The 15,329-nt window shown below is 40.6% G+C and overlaps 1 protein-coding gene across 1 annotated transcript; it reads left to right on the top strand.

Moving 5' to 3' along the window:
• The first annotated feature begins 806 nt into the window (after window positions 1-806).
• Window positions 807-2,789, top strand: dpm3 (dolichyl-phosphate mannosyltransferase subunit 3, regulatory). Its single transcript, XM_012875444.3, has 2 exons — window positions 807-905; window positions 1,112-2,789. Exon 2 carries the CDS (start codon window positions 1,137-1,139, stop codon window positions 1,413-1,415), a length of 279 nt encoding a protein of 92 aa, XP_012730898.1. The 5' UTR covers window positions 807-905; window positions 1,112-1,136; the 3' UTR covers window positions 1,416-2,789.
• Window positions 2,790-15,329: the final 12,540 nt, after the last annotated feature.

Below are 15,329 nucleotides of genomic sequence, written 5' to 3'. Positions count from 1 at the left end.
CCCTGAATGAACAGGCAGATCATTCTCAGATCAAAGAACATACAGCCTGCTGCTGACCCCTGATTAAATTGTTGTTGGATTCCTCTCGTGTGAAAAAAAAAAAAAAAACATTAGCCCTCAAGGAGAGCTTTTAAGATTTGCTAATGGTACCTAATTTTGAAAATGGCTCGAGTAAATCATGAAGATGATGCCTCGCTTAAGACACGGTCGAAACAAACTGTCTTCTCTCTCACAGCTGACTGGGTGCGGCTGTTGATGTTACATCAGCGGTAAAATTACACGCAGCAGAGTGATCTGTCTGACCCCCAGTCTCAAAGGCCTTTCTGATGGACATTGTACCAGAAAGGTTTTCAAAAAAGAATTAGAAACTTAACACACAAAGAAATAAATTCAGTTTAGCTCAATTACCATATTATAATGTCCTTCCAGGAGTCCATACAGACAGTAAACAGCTGAAACTTTCGATCAAGCCCTATTTGTTTATAAAAGTATTATAATAAATTCGTTAGCTGTATGCAAATTAAATTTCGTTCTGTACGCACTTTGTGCATACAAAATGACAAATAAAGCTATCTATCTATCTATCTATCTATCTATCTATCTATCTATCTATCTATCTATCTATCTATCTATCTATCTATCTATAACCACAAATCTCATAATAATAACTCAAAATGTGTAAATATATCGCAATAACCTAATATATATTCTAACATTTTGTCGCTATATTATCATTTTTATGTGTATGTTTCATGTCATAATATCTAACTTGTTCCTATAACATTAAGAAAATAATTGTTTGTGGTCCGTTCAGAACTGCTGCGTCTCTCACCACATTTCCCATAAGGCATCGCGGAGGGCGACGTCATTATTCTGCGCAGAGCTGAGGTGGCGTTTGTCAGAAGGTAAACACACTGGGCTTTTTTTATTTAAATATAAACGAACGGAAGTGATTTTGACACTCTAGCTGTCTTTAGTTGTATTTATGTGTGTGTCGAGCGAGTTTTACCGGTCCTGCTTCCTTGTTGTTGCCCCCCCAAAAAGTCGCTTTTATCCACGTAATCCGACCCGTCGCCACGCTACGGTGCTAACAGTTTGTCTCATCCACCAGGCTCTTCGTTGCTCAAACATCCGTCATGACTAAACTCCTGCAGTGGCTGCTCGGAGCGTCGCTGCTGGGCGCTATATGGGCCGTGGTCGCCTTCGATCCGCTGGAGCTGAGCCTCCCCCGGACCTACAGGGAGGTGGCCTGGCCCATGCCTCTCTACCTGCTGGTCTCCTTCGGCTGCTACTCCCTGGCCACGGTGGGCTACCGGGTGGCCACCTTCAACGACTGCGACGAGGCGGCCAGAGAACTGCAGGAACAGATCAAGGAAGCCAAAGAGGACCTGAGGAGAAAGGGGTTAAAGATGTAGGACAACCACAGGGAGCTTTGTTGAAGCTGTGGAGACTGAACTGCGAGCGTTTTATTTCTCTTTTCTCTGAGAGAGAGAGAGCACTTACAAAGCGGGGTATATTTGAAATGTGTCGCTGCTGGATGATCTTGGAGCGTCTTCGTAGTCGGCAGGTTCGATCTGAAACATAAATTACAACGAGGCATCAGTCAGTCCTCGTCACTGCAATGTTTTTCCTGCCAGAAAGGGACCTTAGAGTATTTCTGTGTAGAGCTGACGAGTAAAAACAGCTACAAGCCAGACCTTTCTGTAAGATCAAACTCTCCTTCACCTATTCCATGACATGCCGTGGTAGTTTATTGTTGCTGTTTTGCTATTTTTGTTTAGAGATATTTATTTAATTAAAATAAAATCGGTCCTTGAGAACAAGCCAACCCTGCTCACATGCTTCTGATGACGTCACATATTGCATTAAACAGAGCAGAGTTCTTTGGAACATGTCCTTTTTATTTTTCTGAAGGGTTTTCAGGGCCAATACAATTATTAGTATTTTTTTTATTTAATTTTTTTCTCTTGAATTCCATTACAAACCTTATCACAAATGAAAATAAAGTTTGGTTAATTTTTTTTCTAAGGACTATAATGTACAAGAAGAAAATATACACTGTGGTCTGATTTATACTTTTTTAGTCACTCGCAAAAGAGAAACACTATTTCTTTTATTTTTGTAGAGGCTTCCACACCCTTTTTGTTGTTTTCTGAGGACGGTATCGTAGTCAGATTTAGTTTTCTTAGGGACTAATGCATAAAAAAACAGAACATATACATTTTTAAGGCGAAGAACTATACATGGTACATCTATTTATGTGTCAGATTCTTTTTAGACTCAGCAAAAGTCTTAAAGTCTACACTGCTGGGTGAGTTTGGAGGCGACTCAACCTGCGGCCTGCTCGTAGTTTTGTTACATTTGATGGCTAGATTGCTGTGTTGCTATTGCAATATTGCGCATATTAATAATGTGATTATTCTGCATCTCTCTTTAAATATACTTTTGATTGTATCACGTTGCCCATATGCCAAATACATCAGAAGTTTGCAACATTTTGCTTATATCCTGGTAATTGTAATCGAAAGGTCACACATGAAGACTTGGACGGCTCACAGAAGGATTTCCTGGATGCAGTTCAGTCTGTCTCAGCTCCAATACCATCCTTTTTAAAAAAAAAAAAAAAAAAAAAAAAAAAGGTGGAATTTGGTTCTGTATTAAGAGCTGAATGCTTGTCAGAGAACATGGACTAATATATCTGTAAAGAAGTGTACATTCCTTTGTTTGCTATAAGAAATGTGCCCTGGATGCATTGCTGTGAATCAATTAAATGGGAGTTTATTTTCTCAGTTGGTGTCTGTTTGTGGGTCTGATAGTTTGGGCTGCGATCATTTGCTGTGCCTTGATCCTTGAACTCTTCCATATTTTGTGTTGCAACCAGAAACTTCATTGTATTTATTTATTTATTTATTTTTGTTAACACCACATGGCACAAAATTGTGAACTGAAAGAAAAAGGATATATTCTCATAAAAAATATCAAAGCATGAAAAGTGTAGCATGGGTTAGTATTCAGTCATCCTAACTAAATTCTTTGTCGAACCACCTTTTGCTGCAAATACCGCTTTAGTATCTTCATTGTAGCCCAGATTGTTTGTCATTGATTTCCCTGTATTTAGCTCCCTCCATGTTTCCAATAGCTTTGACGAACTTCCATGTCCTTGCTGGTGAAAATTGTCCCCTCAGCACGATGCCACCACTGCCATGTTCCATAGTTCAGGGAGACAGGCAGCGTCAGCTTTAAGGGCAGGGCTGGATAAGCCACTGCTCCTAGCTCCCTTTCAACCACATTTTTTTTGTTTTACAGATCTTTTTTTCCCCCCTGTTGTAAACTTCTTATTTCACGCTTCGCATTACTTCTTTATTTTTTGAGATTTTTAATTGTTTGAAGTCAAATTTTCCACAACATATAGTGTTTTGCATGGAAGCCCAAACACATGACTGAAGCACCTTCCTCCACGGGTTCGCTGTTTCCCCTACATGTCTTGGAGAACTACTAGCGGGCCTTCTTCTGTCTTTTAACGATCGATTTGTTTATCCCGCTTATACATAAATGGCCAGATTTGTATTGGTTACAACAACCCAGTCAACAGTTTTTTACAGCCTGAGCTGTGTCTCCACAGCCCCTCCTCAGTCGACCTTCCTGCTTCTCTGAATAATGCCCTCTGACCGGCCTGTTGGTTCAGGTTGATGCCTGTTGCTTTCAACATCATAATTATGTGCTACTTAGTGTCGATTTATGATATAAAATCCCAATAAAATACGTTGAGGTTTTCAGTTGCAACGTGGTAAAATGTGAAAAAGTTCAAAGGGAATGCAAAACTGTTCTTCTTAAAGGGTAACTGCTATGGGTTTTATTTCCTCTTAATGCATAAGTCCTCTCCCCATTTTCAAAAAAGATCACATGGTTTACTGAATCCGAGTATGAAACTCATGAAGTAATCGATGTTGGCAGCTACCCGTCTTCGGTGTGAGCCCTAACAAGCTGCCTTTGCTCATTTTTACCGAGTCCCTGCTGCGTAATAACAAAGCTTCGCCTGTCCAAAGGCATCATTATGGAGCTTCAAAAGATCCAATAACTTTTGAACAAATGCAAAAGAGTTGGCAGCTCTGCCCGTTGTGCTGTTTGGCTGCAGCCCCATCATGCCTCGTAACGTTCTCGCGTCCCCCCATGAATCTGTGCAAGCTGTTGCTTGAGCAGACTGGATGAAAGGCAACCAGTTACTTACTGGAAAATCCTCTAATCTGGCAAATGCACTAAAGGCTTCTCTATCTCGCCTGATATGTTCTCACTTGTAGCCACATATAACGATGCTAGTCGCTTTTCTTTGTCCTCATTCTCCCTCTTAAATGCATTTCATTTCCACAAACAAAAGGATTTACGATGTTAGGCTAAACATTTTACAGTCCTCATATTCAGAGCATGCCGCTTAAAATGCCTTTCTGGTGCACTTTCCTTTCATTCCATGATTAGAAACATACAATACATAAACCAGATTCTGCATTTTCATAATAGCAAGTCAAAGTAGATGCAATCAGATACAGAGACAGAGATGTCTGTTAAAGCCACTAGAAATGACCTCAGATGTTTCCGCTTTTTTTTTTTTTTTTTTTTTTTTTTTGGATACATTTCAAGGCATTTTATCTGCGGCAGACATGAGCTGGCCTCCCTCACCCATAAGTTATAACATTTAAAAAAAAGGAAACATCTGTTACCTGGAGGTTAAAGGTTTGCTCTTTGTGAGAGAAAGTTGCTTTAAAGCATCTGAAACCCGCTTCTTTATTTAAATTTTCTTCTTAAAGCTGCTGACACACGGATTCCTGTTTGGCCCTGTTTGTCAGCATGAAACAAGCAACTTTATGTTGAAGTGAACTTGAGGAAATGAAAGGAATTCTTCAACATCAAACCTGACGTAGCTCGAGGCAATTTGTGTAGAACAAACAACTACAGTATATATATATATATATATATATATATATATATATATATATATATATATATATATAGACAAAACTAAGAACACATTTAAATACAAAACTTAGAAAAATATGCATATTATGGCATTAAGCTCAAATCTCTTCAGTATCAATATAAGGGGATCGTTTGTTAAATTCCTGGTATTTTACAACACAAACAATCCAAAAGGTGCAGAAACAGAAAATGAATGCTCAAGTAATTATTTGGTTTCTAATAGATTAGCAAAACCTTCAAACAAACATTTTTTTTTTCATTTGTTATTATGGCTTTAAAAGTAAAACATTTTGAGGGAAGAAATCAGATTGATGCAAAAAGTGACAGTGTTGAAATTAGCTCCGTATCCTGGCCTGCTGGTCACCCAGTCTGGTTTTATTGAATACTTAGAGTTGACCGCAGTTTGTTGACTTATGTTTATCCATCCAGTCTGGGTCAGAGGAGAATTTCAATGTCCTGATCTCTGAGCCACTTGGCAGCCTTTTTCCGCCTTGTGACACAGTGCTGTGCTGTGCTGGGAAATCCACGGATCACCAAACTGTGCCTGGGCTCTTGGAAGACGTTTCTCCTTGGCAGCGTTGTTGAGCGGGATCAGGAATCCCACTCCATCAGCTGAGAAACAAATACGCTTTGTCTGGCTGGTCCGCTTCGCTGTCGGTGCGCCTCGGGACTCACGGCAGTGCTCACCTTTTCTTCTCTGGATGCTCCAGATGTCCCAAAACCTTTAGAAGGAAGGTTCTGGTGTTTGTTTTTTTTGTTTTCATCATTGCTTTTACTTCTATTCAGTGAATATGCAGACATATGTTTCGGTTTTATTAGTTGTATTTCTTTTATTAATCAACCAAGACACTCATAATGTTTAAATGAACAGCCTATTTGTGTGATTTAAAAATATACCCTGGAACTGATAATAACACACACAAAACACAAAATTTAGCTGATAGGGGTGCAACATCATTTGAGATCTCTCGTGGTTAATGCGCTTTTGTGATAGAGTTAAACTCCTCTTATTGATGTTTTTGTGCAGGTGATAAAATGGCTCGTCATTCTTCAGCTAGATCTGATTTGCAGACAAAAACGCCAGCAGACGAAGACAAACACAGACCGGTCCTCACCCTCTGCTCCAACCTCAAGGGGGATTTTTGATGGTGAGAGCAGCAGCACTTTGGTTCGTGCCCGCTGCATGGCCCCTCTGAGACCTTAAAAAGCACTCCTAGAGACACTCAGTGACAGTGCCGGGAGCAAATCCATCTCAACATGACTAAAAAATGATAGGTTATCGTTTTTGTCCTCCGAAAAGACTCCTTCTCTCCGCCCACACGTTTCACAGCAAAACCTCAAACCCATCTCTGGACGGAGAGGACGGCAGTAAGAGTCGGTAATAAGGGCCTTAAACTGAGAGAGATCAAGATTTTTGATTTATTCGCTACAGAAACTGTGAGCGTGACAACATATTTCGGTGACTTAGACTCAGATGAGCTGAAGCGCACAGAAAATGGAATAAAAAAAAAAAAGCATGGTAAGTGACTAAGACAGACAGGAAACCAAACCGGGAGCCTAAGTGACACAGATGACCTTGGCTGTGGGGACAGGACTTTTTTCGGGAAAGGGGAGACCACACCCCAACCATGGCAGCGGGCCAAAGTTTGCCCTCGCTAGCCCAAAGGTTCCAGCTTATTCTGCAAAACCAGTGCCCTCCGTTTCCCAGCAGCCTCGTCTGACCCCGCCGTCATCCGAAGCTTTAACACGCTGCGACAGAAAGGAGAGAAAGGCACTTTTAGTCTTTAATCCGCACGAGCGGAATACCATCAGCCCATAAAAAACAACGCAAACGAGGCAGGAAAAAAATAAAATAAAAATCACCCCTGGATCAGGCTACTGTGGAACAGCTGCTCCGATGGTTACTGGATGCTGGATTTCTTTTCAAGCCAGCATGGCCGCTACAAACGCATTAGGTGACCTGTCAAAGGTCCTCCAAGGCAAACTGTCCGGGCTTTTCCGAGATCAAGCCTAAGCTGGCAGGCGAACAGGGACCGGCCGTCGTGTGTCCTGCTGATAGCATATTTTAGTCAGCTCAGAGACCGACCAGCTGGTTTTTGGAAAACGTAACTTCCATGGCTGCCTCCCAGGTTTCCCCATCACACACACCACTGGCACTGTTGCAACCTAAATGATACATAGAGAAGTCTGGTCAGTAGTTAAATTAAAGGTAAAAACCTTAATTTGCTGCCACGGTATGTTTGATTAAATCTCAACCCTTACGGAGTGTTGCAGATGCGGCAAAACCTCTGGAACTTTTTCACATCTTACAAACCTTAATGTATTTTTGTTTGGATGTTATGTCACAGACCAACGAAGGGGTCCACAATTGTGAAGTGGAGGAAAGAACCCATGGTTTGTAATGGTTTTTCACAAATAAAGATCTGAAAAGCAAAATACCACAAGCTCAGTCGGCATCAGAATCAGAAATACTTTAATAATCCCAGAGGGAAATTGTTGAAATCCCCCAGCATGATGCAACCACCACCATGTTTCTCCATAAAGGAGGCCATTTTCAGTGTGAGGTGCCATGTTAATTTTTTGCTACGCACAACTAACAGTCTAAATCGACCTTATCTGTCCAGAGCACCGTCTTCCTTATGTTCGCCGTGTCCCCTACATGGCTTCAACAGCAGCTTACTTCTTGCCACTCTACTGCAAAAGCCAGATTTGTGGAGACAGATTCTGTCATCTGATGAGTGAATCTCTGAAGCTCCTCCAGAGTTATCTAGTGCTTCTCTGATTAATTCTCTCCCTGACCAGCCTGTCCATTTAGGTGGACGGTCATGTCTTGGTAGGTTTGCTACTTCTGCAGATCTTTTTCCTCTGTCCTGTGTTGCTTGGTCTTCACTAATCTTCTCTTACAAACCTCGGAGGCCTCGAAAGAACAACCGGATTCATCAAAGCCAAAATCCTTGATGGTTTACACAATCATGGCCAAATAAAGCTTTTTCTGGTTCTAATAGACCCCTAATTAGTGGACTATTGCCAAGTGCCTACACAAATGATTTATTTAAGGGTATGAAAGTAATGAGTGCTGAATACAAATGGATGCATTTATTTGTGACAGAAGTTTAAAAATATCCACCGTTTATCTTCCACAATGCACTACTATGTGTTGGTTTATCACATAAAATCACATCATAATACGTTGAGGTCTGGGGCTGTGATTAAGTAAAAGTTTAACAGGTATTGTTACTTTTCTTTTGCAAGCTACCATGAATGTAACATTTGCGGATTGCACTGCTATATTTAAATCAAATAAAAAATCCTGTATATGCATACTTGCGTTCTCACTGTAGTCTCTGTGGCAATAAGAAGGAGTTTAAAGTGTTATGCTCGAGTGAAGCTGAAGAAGACAAACCAGTATTTTTTTCATGAGAACAAAGCATGCGTTGACACAAACAACACTTGACAAACTTTGGAGTGTTTGAGACACTTTTCAATTTACTGTGGATTTTACATCAGCACATATTGCTCCTCTACTGCATTTGTGAAACCCGCTTTGTCGTTGGTCCGAACACAAACGCCTCTTCCCTCTCTTCTGTGTCCACTGGCTCCAATCTGAATACATCTAATTATAGTTCCTTGAACTGTCATAGGTGTCAACAGTAAAAACACTATTGTGGGTGGGAAAGAAACTTTGGACTGTTGTACCGATTTTGGACACCCTTTAACTCTGATGTCATTACGTGAAAAAAACGCACATAGATGATTCTAGTCAAATCCGGGCCCAATGCCTTCAGAAAATGAACTACAAAGTATGCACTCTCTTCTCTCCAGCCATTTTTGTTAATTTTCGTGAGGTGGGGCTGTGCTTATATGTCATGTCACGCAAAGGATGGGATTCCTTATAGCTCCTTAATGCCGGTAAAGGACATTACGAGGTTCCTATGCTAAATTAGTCGCGAGTAGAAACATACAGGTTCCTTCTCCTACCCCCTTCCTTACGTACTGCACTATTCGGACAGCACTTATCATAGCGACCGCTGCCCCCTATGCTTTGGTTAAAGTATTCTTACACGGTAGAGGCATTCAGATGGAGCCGTTGTTTTCTCCCAGATCGTCTTCCTTTTTCTTCCTTCTTTACTTCTCTAGCAGCATTACTGCTCCACTCATTAGTGTGGCATAGGTATTACGACGCCTATTGCCGCTCCTCCGGCTTCATGCAGTTTCATCTTTCTGCTCAAACTTTTCAGTGCAGATACAGTATTTGGCTCTGTGTGGATGTAGCGTCAGTTTTAGTCTACATAAAGTGGAATTGCAATGCTTTGGTCTGAATGCCTCGTTAATTTAGCCCCACAGCCCCTCTTTTGCCCCTGTTCTGAGCTGCGTCTGAGAGCAACTTGTTTTGGTACCGTCTCTTTAAATGCAAATGAGGCACCTCACACCCGCCCCCCTCCAGGTTGCAACCCGTCCAGCCATTTTTGTAGCATGCTAGGGGTTGGTGTAATGAATTGTGTGGGTTAATACACCCATCAACTGAACATTTTGACTGATTCACAAAAATTAGTAAGCCAGAAGTCCATGACCTGGTTTAGCAGTACCGCAGAAAATACTGTGACGTTATACGACCCAAGCAGGATATAAAAATATCAGCACCTGGACGGACTAAATCCAGCTTTTGGGTTCTGTTGTCTGTTGTCATTTCAGCTTTTAACTTTTTGTTCTCTCTCTTTTATCTTCATAGTAGGTACACCTGGTCTGGCGTTCTGTTAACTGTGACATCATCCAGAGAAGACGGCTCACCTGCTACTACCATCTAATGTAGAACAGATTACTGGATCAATGTGTGCTTCTGTGCTTTTTTGTCTGTCTTGTTGTGTCTCTGCTCTGTCTTCTGTAACCCCCAGTCGTTCGAGGCAGATGACCGTTCATACTGAGCCTGGTTCTGGTGGAGGTTTTCCTTCCCGTTAATGGGGAGTTTTTCTTTCCACTGTCGCTTCCTGCTTGCTCAGTATGAGGGATTGCTGCAAAGCCATGGACAATGCATACGACTCTCCCTGTAGCTCTACGCTTCCCCAGGAGTGAATGCTGCTTGTCGGGACTTTGAAGCAATCAACTGGTTTCCTTATATAGGAAATGTTTGACCAATCTGTATAATATGATTAAATTTGACTTTGTAAAGTGCCTTGAGATGACATGTTTCATGAATTGGCACTATATAAATAAAATTGAACTGAACTTTTCTAGACTCCCGAAGACTCCAAGTACACAACAAAATGTATTTAGGGCTACATAGGTGGATTTAACATGATAATATTGACGTTATGGCTTCTGCGTTCTTCTTTTGTATATCTTTATTTTTGTTATGTGTGTCCTGATACTTAAAAATGACGAAAACCAAAACTTAAAATTGAAAACGGCATACTTTATTTGTACTAGCCATTCCCAAACTTACAATGTCAAACTGCAAAAAAAGGTCTTGCTCCTTCCTTTTTAAATTATGTAGCTTCTCGTCAGTTTGTAAGACATTGTTCATGTTCTGATCCTGACATTTACTGCGACGTTAAAAGATTTCACACTTGCTGTCCACATTTACACAGGCCGGCACACCGAACGAGAGCGTAAATAAAAAAAATGGTTCTCTCCTGATGATCGTCTACTGAGCGGAACCTCCTCCAGGGTCAGGCGGTTAAGGGGGCCTGTCCGACCGTCACAATTTATGGGCACCTCTTTGAAAACACGGGGGAGTTGTTAAACTGGCACCGGAGTTTTTCGGCGCTACAGCTGGTTTTACTGTCACGGCTGTAAAGCTCCCCTGGGGAAGGGGAGGAGAACAATGGCTTGTCATGTAGCTCGCAGAAAAAAAGCAGAGTGTTTGGCCCTCAGAGACAGAGAGGTGTGAGTGTGTGAGGAGTAAGTACAGAGGGATCACATCTGTGCATGCAGGTTATGGTAAACACTGCTTGGATCTCCCTGCTTTATCCCGTTGCTGTAGCTTTGCCAGTCTCAGCCTGCCTTAGACTTGATCTTATTTGCCTCATGTCACATCAGTTTGTTTGAAACCATTATCTCTGATATTGGCTCCTCTGGAGATCTTTCTGCCCCAATCAGAAGGAGGAACGGGTTTGGTTTCCTGTGAGCTTTCTAACCTAAAATCCCCCCCAATTCCAAAGAAATGGCGTTTTTTATTTCATTTAGGATGATGCTGAGAAGTTTCAGTGTTGCTTCTTTGTCATGAATATTTACTCCCCAGCCCATTAGGAGTCTAACCAAGGGCAATGTGCCATGGCTGGATGCTGATAAATATGTGCTCTACATGGCGCGGTAATCCTGCTCGGCCCAATTATACTGATGCCACGGAAGGTTGGTAATCCGTTTGCTCCTCACGGTTTCGTAAAGTTATTGTAAAAGGTCGAGTGCTCAACTAACACTGCGAGAGGAGCTCAGCCAAGGAGAAAACTAAGTGTCACTACTACTTTCTCAGATTTCCTCCTGTGTTTTCAAGTGTTATACTGAGAGTCTGAAGGCATGTTCTCGGCGCTAGGAAGGCTGTGCTTTGAGATAAACGGCAAAGCTCGCATTACATCATTCCACAGATGGAAGATATAACTTCGGTCTGAGAGGTTCCCACACACTAAGTCGTTCTCCTTTTCCTCCTCGCTGTAATTAATTGATCACACCAACACCTTGGCCCCTCTGGTCTTTCTGTCAGGAGTGTTTTAAAGCCATTGTTGCAGCAGCTATACTGATATGCCGCCCCCAGCCATTCTAAAGGCACACAGGTGTGCCCCCACTTGTCTTCATGAGTGTGACGTGTTCAATTTATTTCATTTAAATGCATATATATATATATATATATATATATATATATATATATATATATATATATATATATATATGTGTGTGTGTGTGTGTGTGTGTGTGTGTGTGTGTGTGTGTGTGTGTGTGTGTGTGTGTGCTCCTGTTGGTGTTGCTGTGAGAACCATTTTTTGCATTTTACCTGCATAGTGAGGGCTAGTTGTTGCAAAGTAAGAACATAATCCTTGTCCTGTCTTTTATTTTAGCTTGATGTTTGGTTTTGAAGTCTGAACTCAGTGTATGTTAGTGTTAGGGATGCACTGGTAATGGTTAGGTTCAGGGGTAAGGTCAGGGTCAGGGTTAGGCCATAGAAAGGGTTGAAAATGAATGGAAGTCAAGGCAAGATCCTCATATATATATATATATATATATATATATATATATATATATATATATATATATATATATATATATATATATGTGTGTGTGTGTGTGTGTGTGTGTGTGTGTGTGTGTGTGTGTGTGTGTGTGTGCTCCTGTTGGTGTTGCTGTGAGAACCATTTTTTGCATTTTACCTGCATAGTGAGGGCTAGTTGTTGCAAAGTAAGAACATAATCCTTGTCCTGTCTTTTATTTTAGCTTGATGTTTGGTTTTGAAGTCTGAACTCAGTGTATGTTAGTGTTAGGGATGCACTGGTAATGGTTAGGTTCAGGGGTAAGGTCAGGGTCAGGGTTAGGCCATAGAAAGGGTTGAAAATGAATGGAAGTCAAGGCAAGATCCTCATAACATAGTAAAACAAGAATGTGAAATCATAATGAAATCATTTTAAAACTCTTAGCATCTTCAGCGTAACATATCTTGCATGGTTTAGCTGAAAACCTTTTTACTTTTTCTCCTTACAGATTCATTAGGAGAATAAAAAAACTTTAATGACCTGATTGAACAACAAAGTGTCTTCTCTTAAACTTTAAAAAAGATTTTATTGAGTTACCTTTAATTCAGTCTGTGTGTAAGGTCTTTTTCGGAAGGAATCTGTCAGCATCGTTAATTGATTATTTGGCCCCCACAACCTTTTAAGTTTTTCTAATACATTGTGAGGTCCACACCCCTCTTCAGATTTAGTGTCAGCTTTAGCTCTAGACTGTGGCCAGGCTATTCCAAAAATGTACATTTATTCAGGTGAAATTAATATATGTATTTTTTGGATGTTTGCATGAATGGACTATGATGCTAAAAAATAAACCAATCTGCCCTTTCAGCTCTCTGACAGACAACTGAATGGTTTTTGAAACTATACATAACTTTACGTTCTCTTTGTATTGTTGCAGATTTGGGGGGTGGGATGGGGACACCGCGGACAGGTTGGCATTCCATCACAGGACAACATAGAGACTAACAGGACAAAACAACCATGCACACACAAACTGACACCTAAGGGCAATATGGAGAGATCGTTTTACTCAACAGTCGTATTTTTGGATTGTGGGAGGAAGCTGGAGTACCCGGAGAGAATCCATACATGCACAAGGAGAACATACAAACTCCACCCAGAAAGACCCCACCTCTTTCAATAGTTCTACCAACTGTGTCGTTGTGCATCTGCATTCACCTTAACATAAACACAAGTTCTTCTGAAGAAAAAGCAATCCCAGAGCATGATGCTGCCTCTGCAATGTTTCAATGTGGGCGTGTTCTTTTTTTGGCGATGCACTGGGTTGGTTTTATGTCAAATATTCCTTTGGGGAATTGTGATCTAAAGCTTCAACCTTGGTTTTTATCAGACTATCAAACATGATCCCTCCCACAGGGTTTTGTCAGAATGTAGCCACACCTGGATGTTTCCTTTGAAAGAGAGGAATTGTGTCTTCTACTCCACCTCAAAATGGAGATTACATGGGCTTGTTGTCAGATACAGAACCCAACCAGTAGTTCAGAAATTCCTTTAGTATTAATCACAAGTTCTTGGCAGCTGCTCTGAACACTTGCAATGTCACTTTCCCATATTTTATACACTGTTTGGTGACTATCTTCCTGTATCATGTTATGTGTCTGATGTTATTGATATTCTTCCCTTTTCCTAATTGATGCCTTTGAATGTTTTGATCATGTGTCACCAATACCTACAGCGAATGTGTGCAAATGAGCAAATGTAAGGAATATCATAGGAGAAGAATTTAACTTTATTTTGGGATACTTAGACTCCCTACTACAGCAGGCGGGAATTTAATAAGACAAAATGCTTTAGGATTAGTTTAAGGCTATGCACACTTATGCAATCACGTTATGGTACCTTTGCATAGTTTACCTGTTTCCGCCAAAATATAAAAAGTTTCCAACGCACTTTTCACAATCCGATTTTTAAAATCTCCCAAACCGTTTTAATAAGAGTGTGTAGAATTTGGGGATCCATATTGTGTACGCCTGAGGTGGTACACATGGTAAACATGTGTTTTGATAACTTCATCTACATCTAAAGGTTTTATCTCTCCATCAAAGAGATGATTGAAAGAAAAATCACCTCATACATAGCTGATCAATTTATCTCGTTTATCAAACTTTGCTTCAAACTTTCATCCACAGACTCCTGACTGGTAGCAGATCAAGTTCCTTCAGCGTCCATCCATCTGTCCCTCTGTCATCAGCACCCACTTATCTGTGCAGGGTCGCAGATAAGTGGGTGCTGATCTCCGGCGGTCAGAGCTTGGGTGAACCTTGGACAGATAGCGAGTGTATCACAAGGCAACACACAGGACAAATTTAAAAAAAGAAAAACATGCACGCACACACACAAACCCACACCAAACGGCAACTTCAAGTAACAAATTAACTTAATAGTACCTGGAGAGAACCCACACATGCACAGGGAAAACAATGTTTATTGCTCCAACTTGGAATATTCCTGGAAACCATTTCAACCCTTTTTTTAATGAGATGTAATATTTTAGCAGAATAAGAGCATGCTACCAACCACTCATAGAAATAAAATCTTATCAGATTGTTCAGAGCCTAATAATCTACATCCTATGAAATTAATTTTAGGCCTACGTGAAAGCCCTGGAACAAACGGCAATCACACACAACTGTTCTTGCACTGAAGTAAAGTCTTAAGATTAAGAGCTTGTCAGGCAAATGATTTCAACAGATACTCATCAGAGGTATAATTGTTCATTCCGAGGCAAAAATTTGACTCTTATAATGCTAATTCAACAGCTAGCAGTTAAGGGATTTCATCACAATTTGGATTACTCTGCCATATTCTTCAAACAGTACTCATTTCTTTGTAGTTTGTTCAACAAAACACACATTTTCTTGGGGTTTGAAGACAGATAATCATTGCAATGTATCCAAAAATAATAAAATCAGGCAATCCAAAACCTCAGATTAATGCACACACTGTTAGCATGCTAAATTCATGCTAATGCTAATGTTAAGATTTCACTTTAGCTGCTTTTCTACACACTCTTAGACCAGTACTTCAATATTTTATGAGGAATATTATTTTTTTCATTAGGCTATTTGTAAAGCCACTCAATAATTTTTTTTTACCATTTTCAGCAATTCAAGTAAAAAAAGC

The sequence above is a fragment of the Fundulus heteroclitus genome, chromosome 13 (genome assembly GCF_011125445.2).
Source record: "Fundulus heteroclitus isolate FHET01 chromosome 13, MU-UCD_Fhet_4.1, whole genome shotgun sequence".
Taxonomy (NCBI): Eukaryota; Metazoa; Chordata; class Actinopteri; order Cyprinodontiformes; family Fundulidae; genus Fundulus; species Fundulus heteroclitus.
This window is presented reverse-complemented; position numbering and strand designations above follow the sequence as displayed.

What these genes read in the sequence shown, in the direction of transcription:
- dpm3 (XM_012875444.3), top strand. Translation starts at nt 1,137, where the DNA reads ATGACTAAACTCCTGCAGTGGCTGCTCGGAGCGTCGCTGCTGGGCGCT.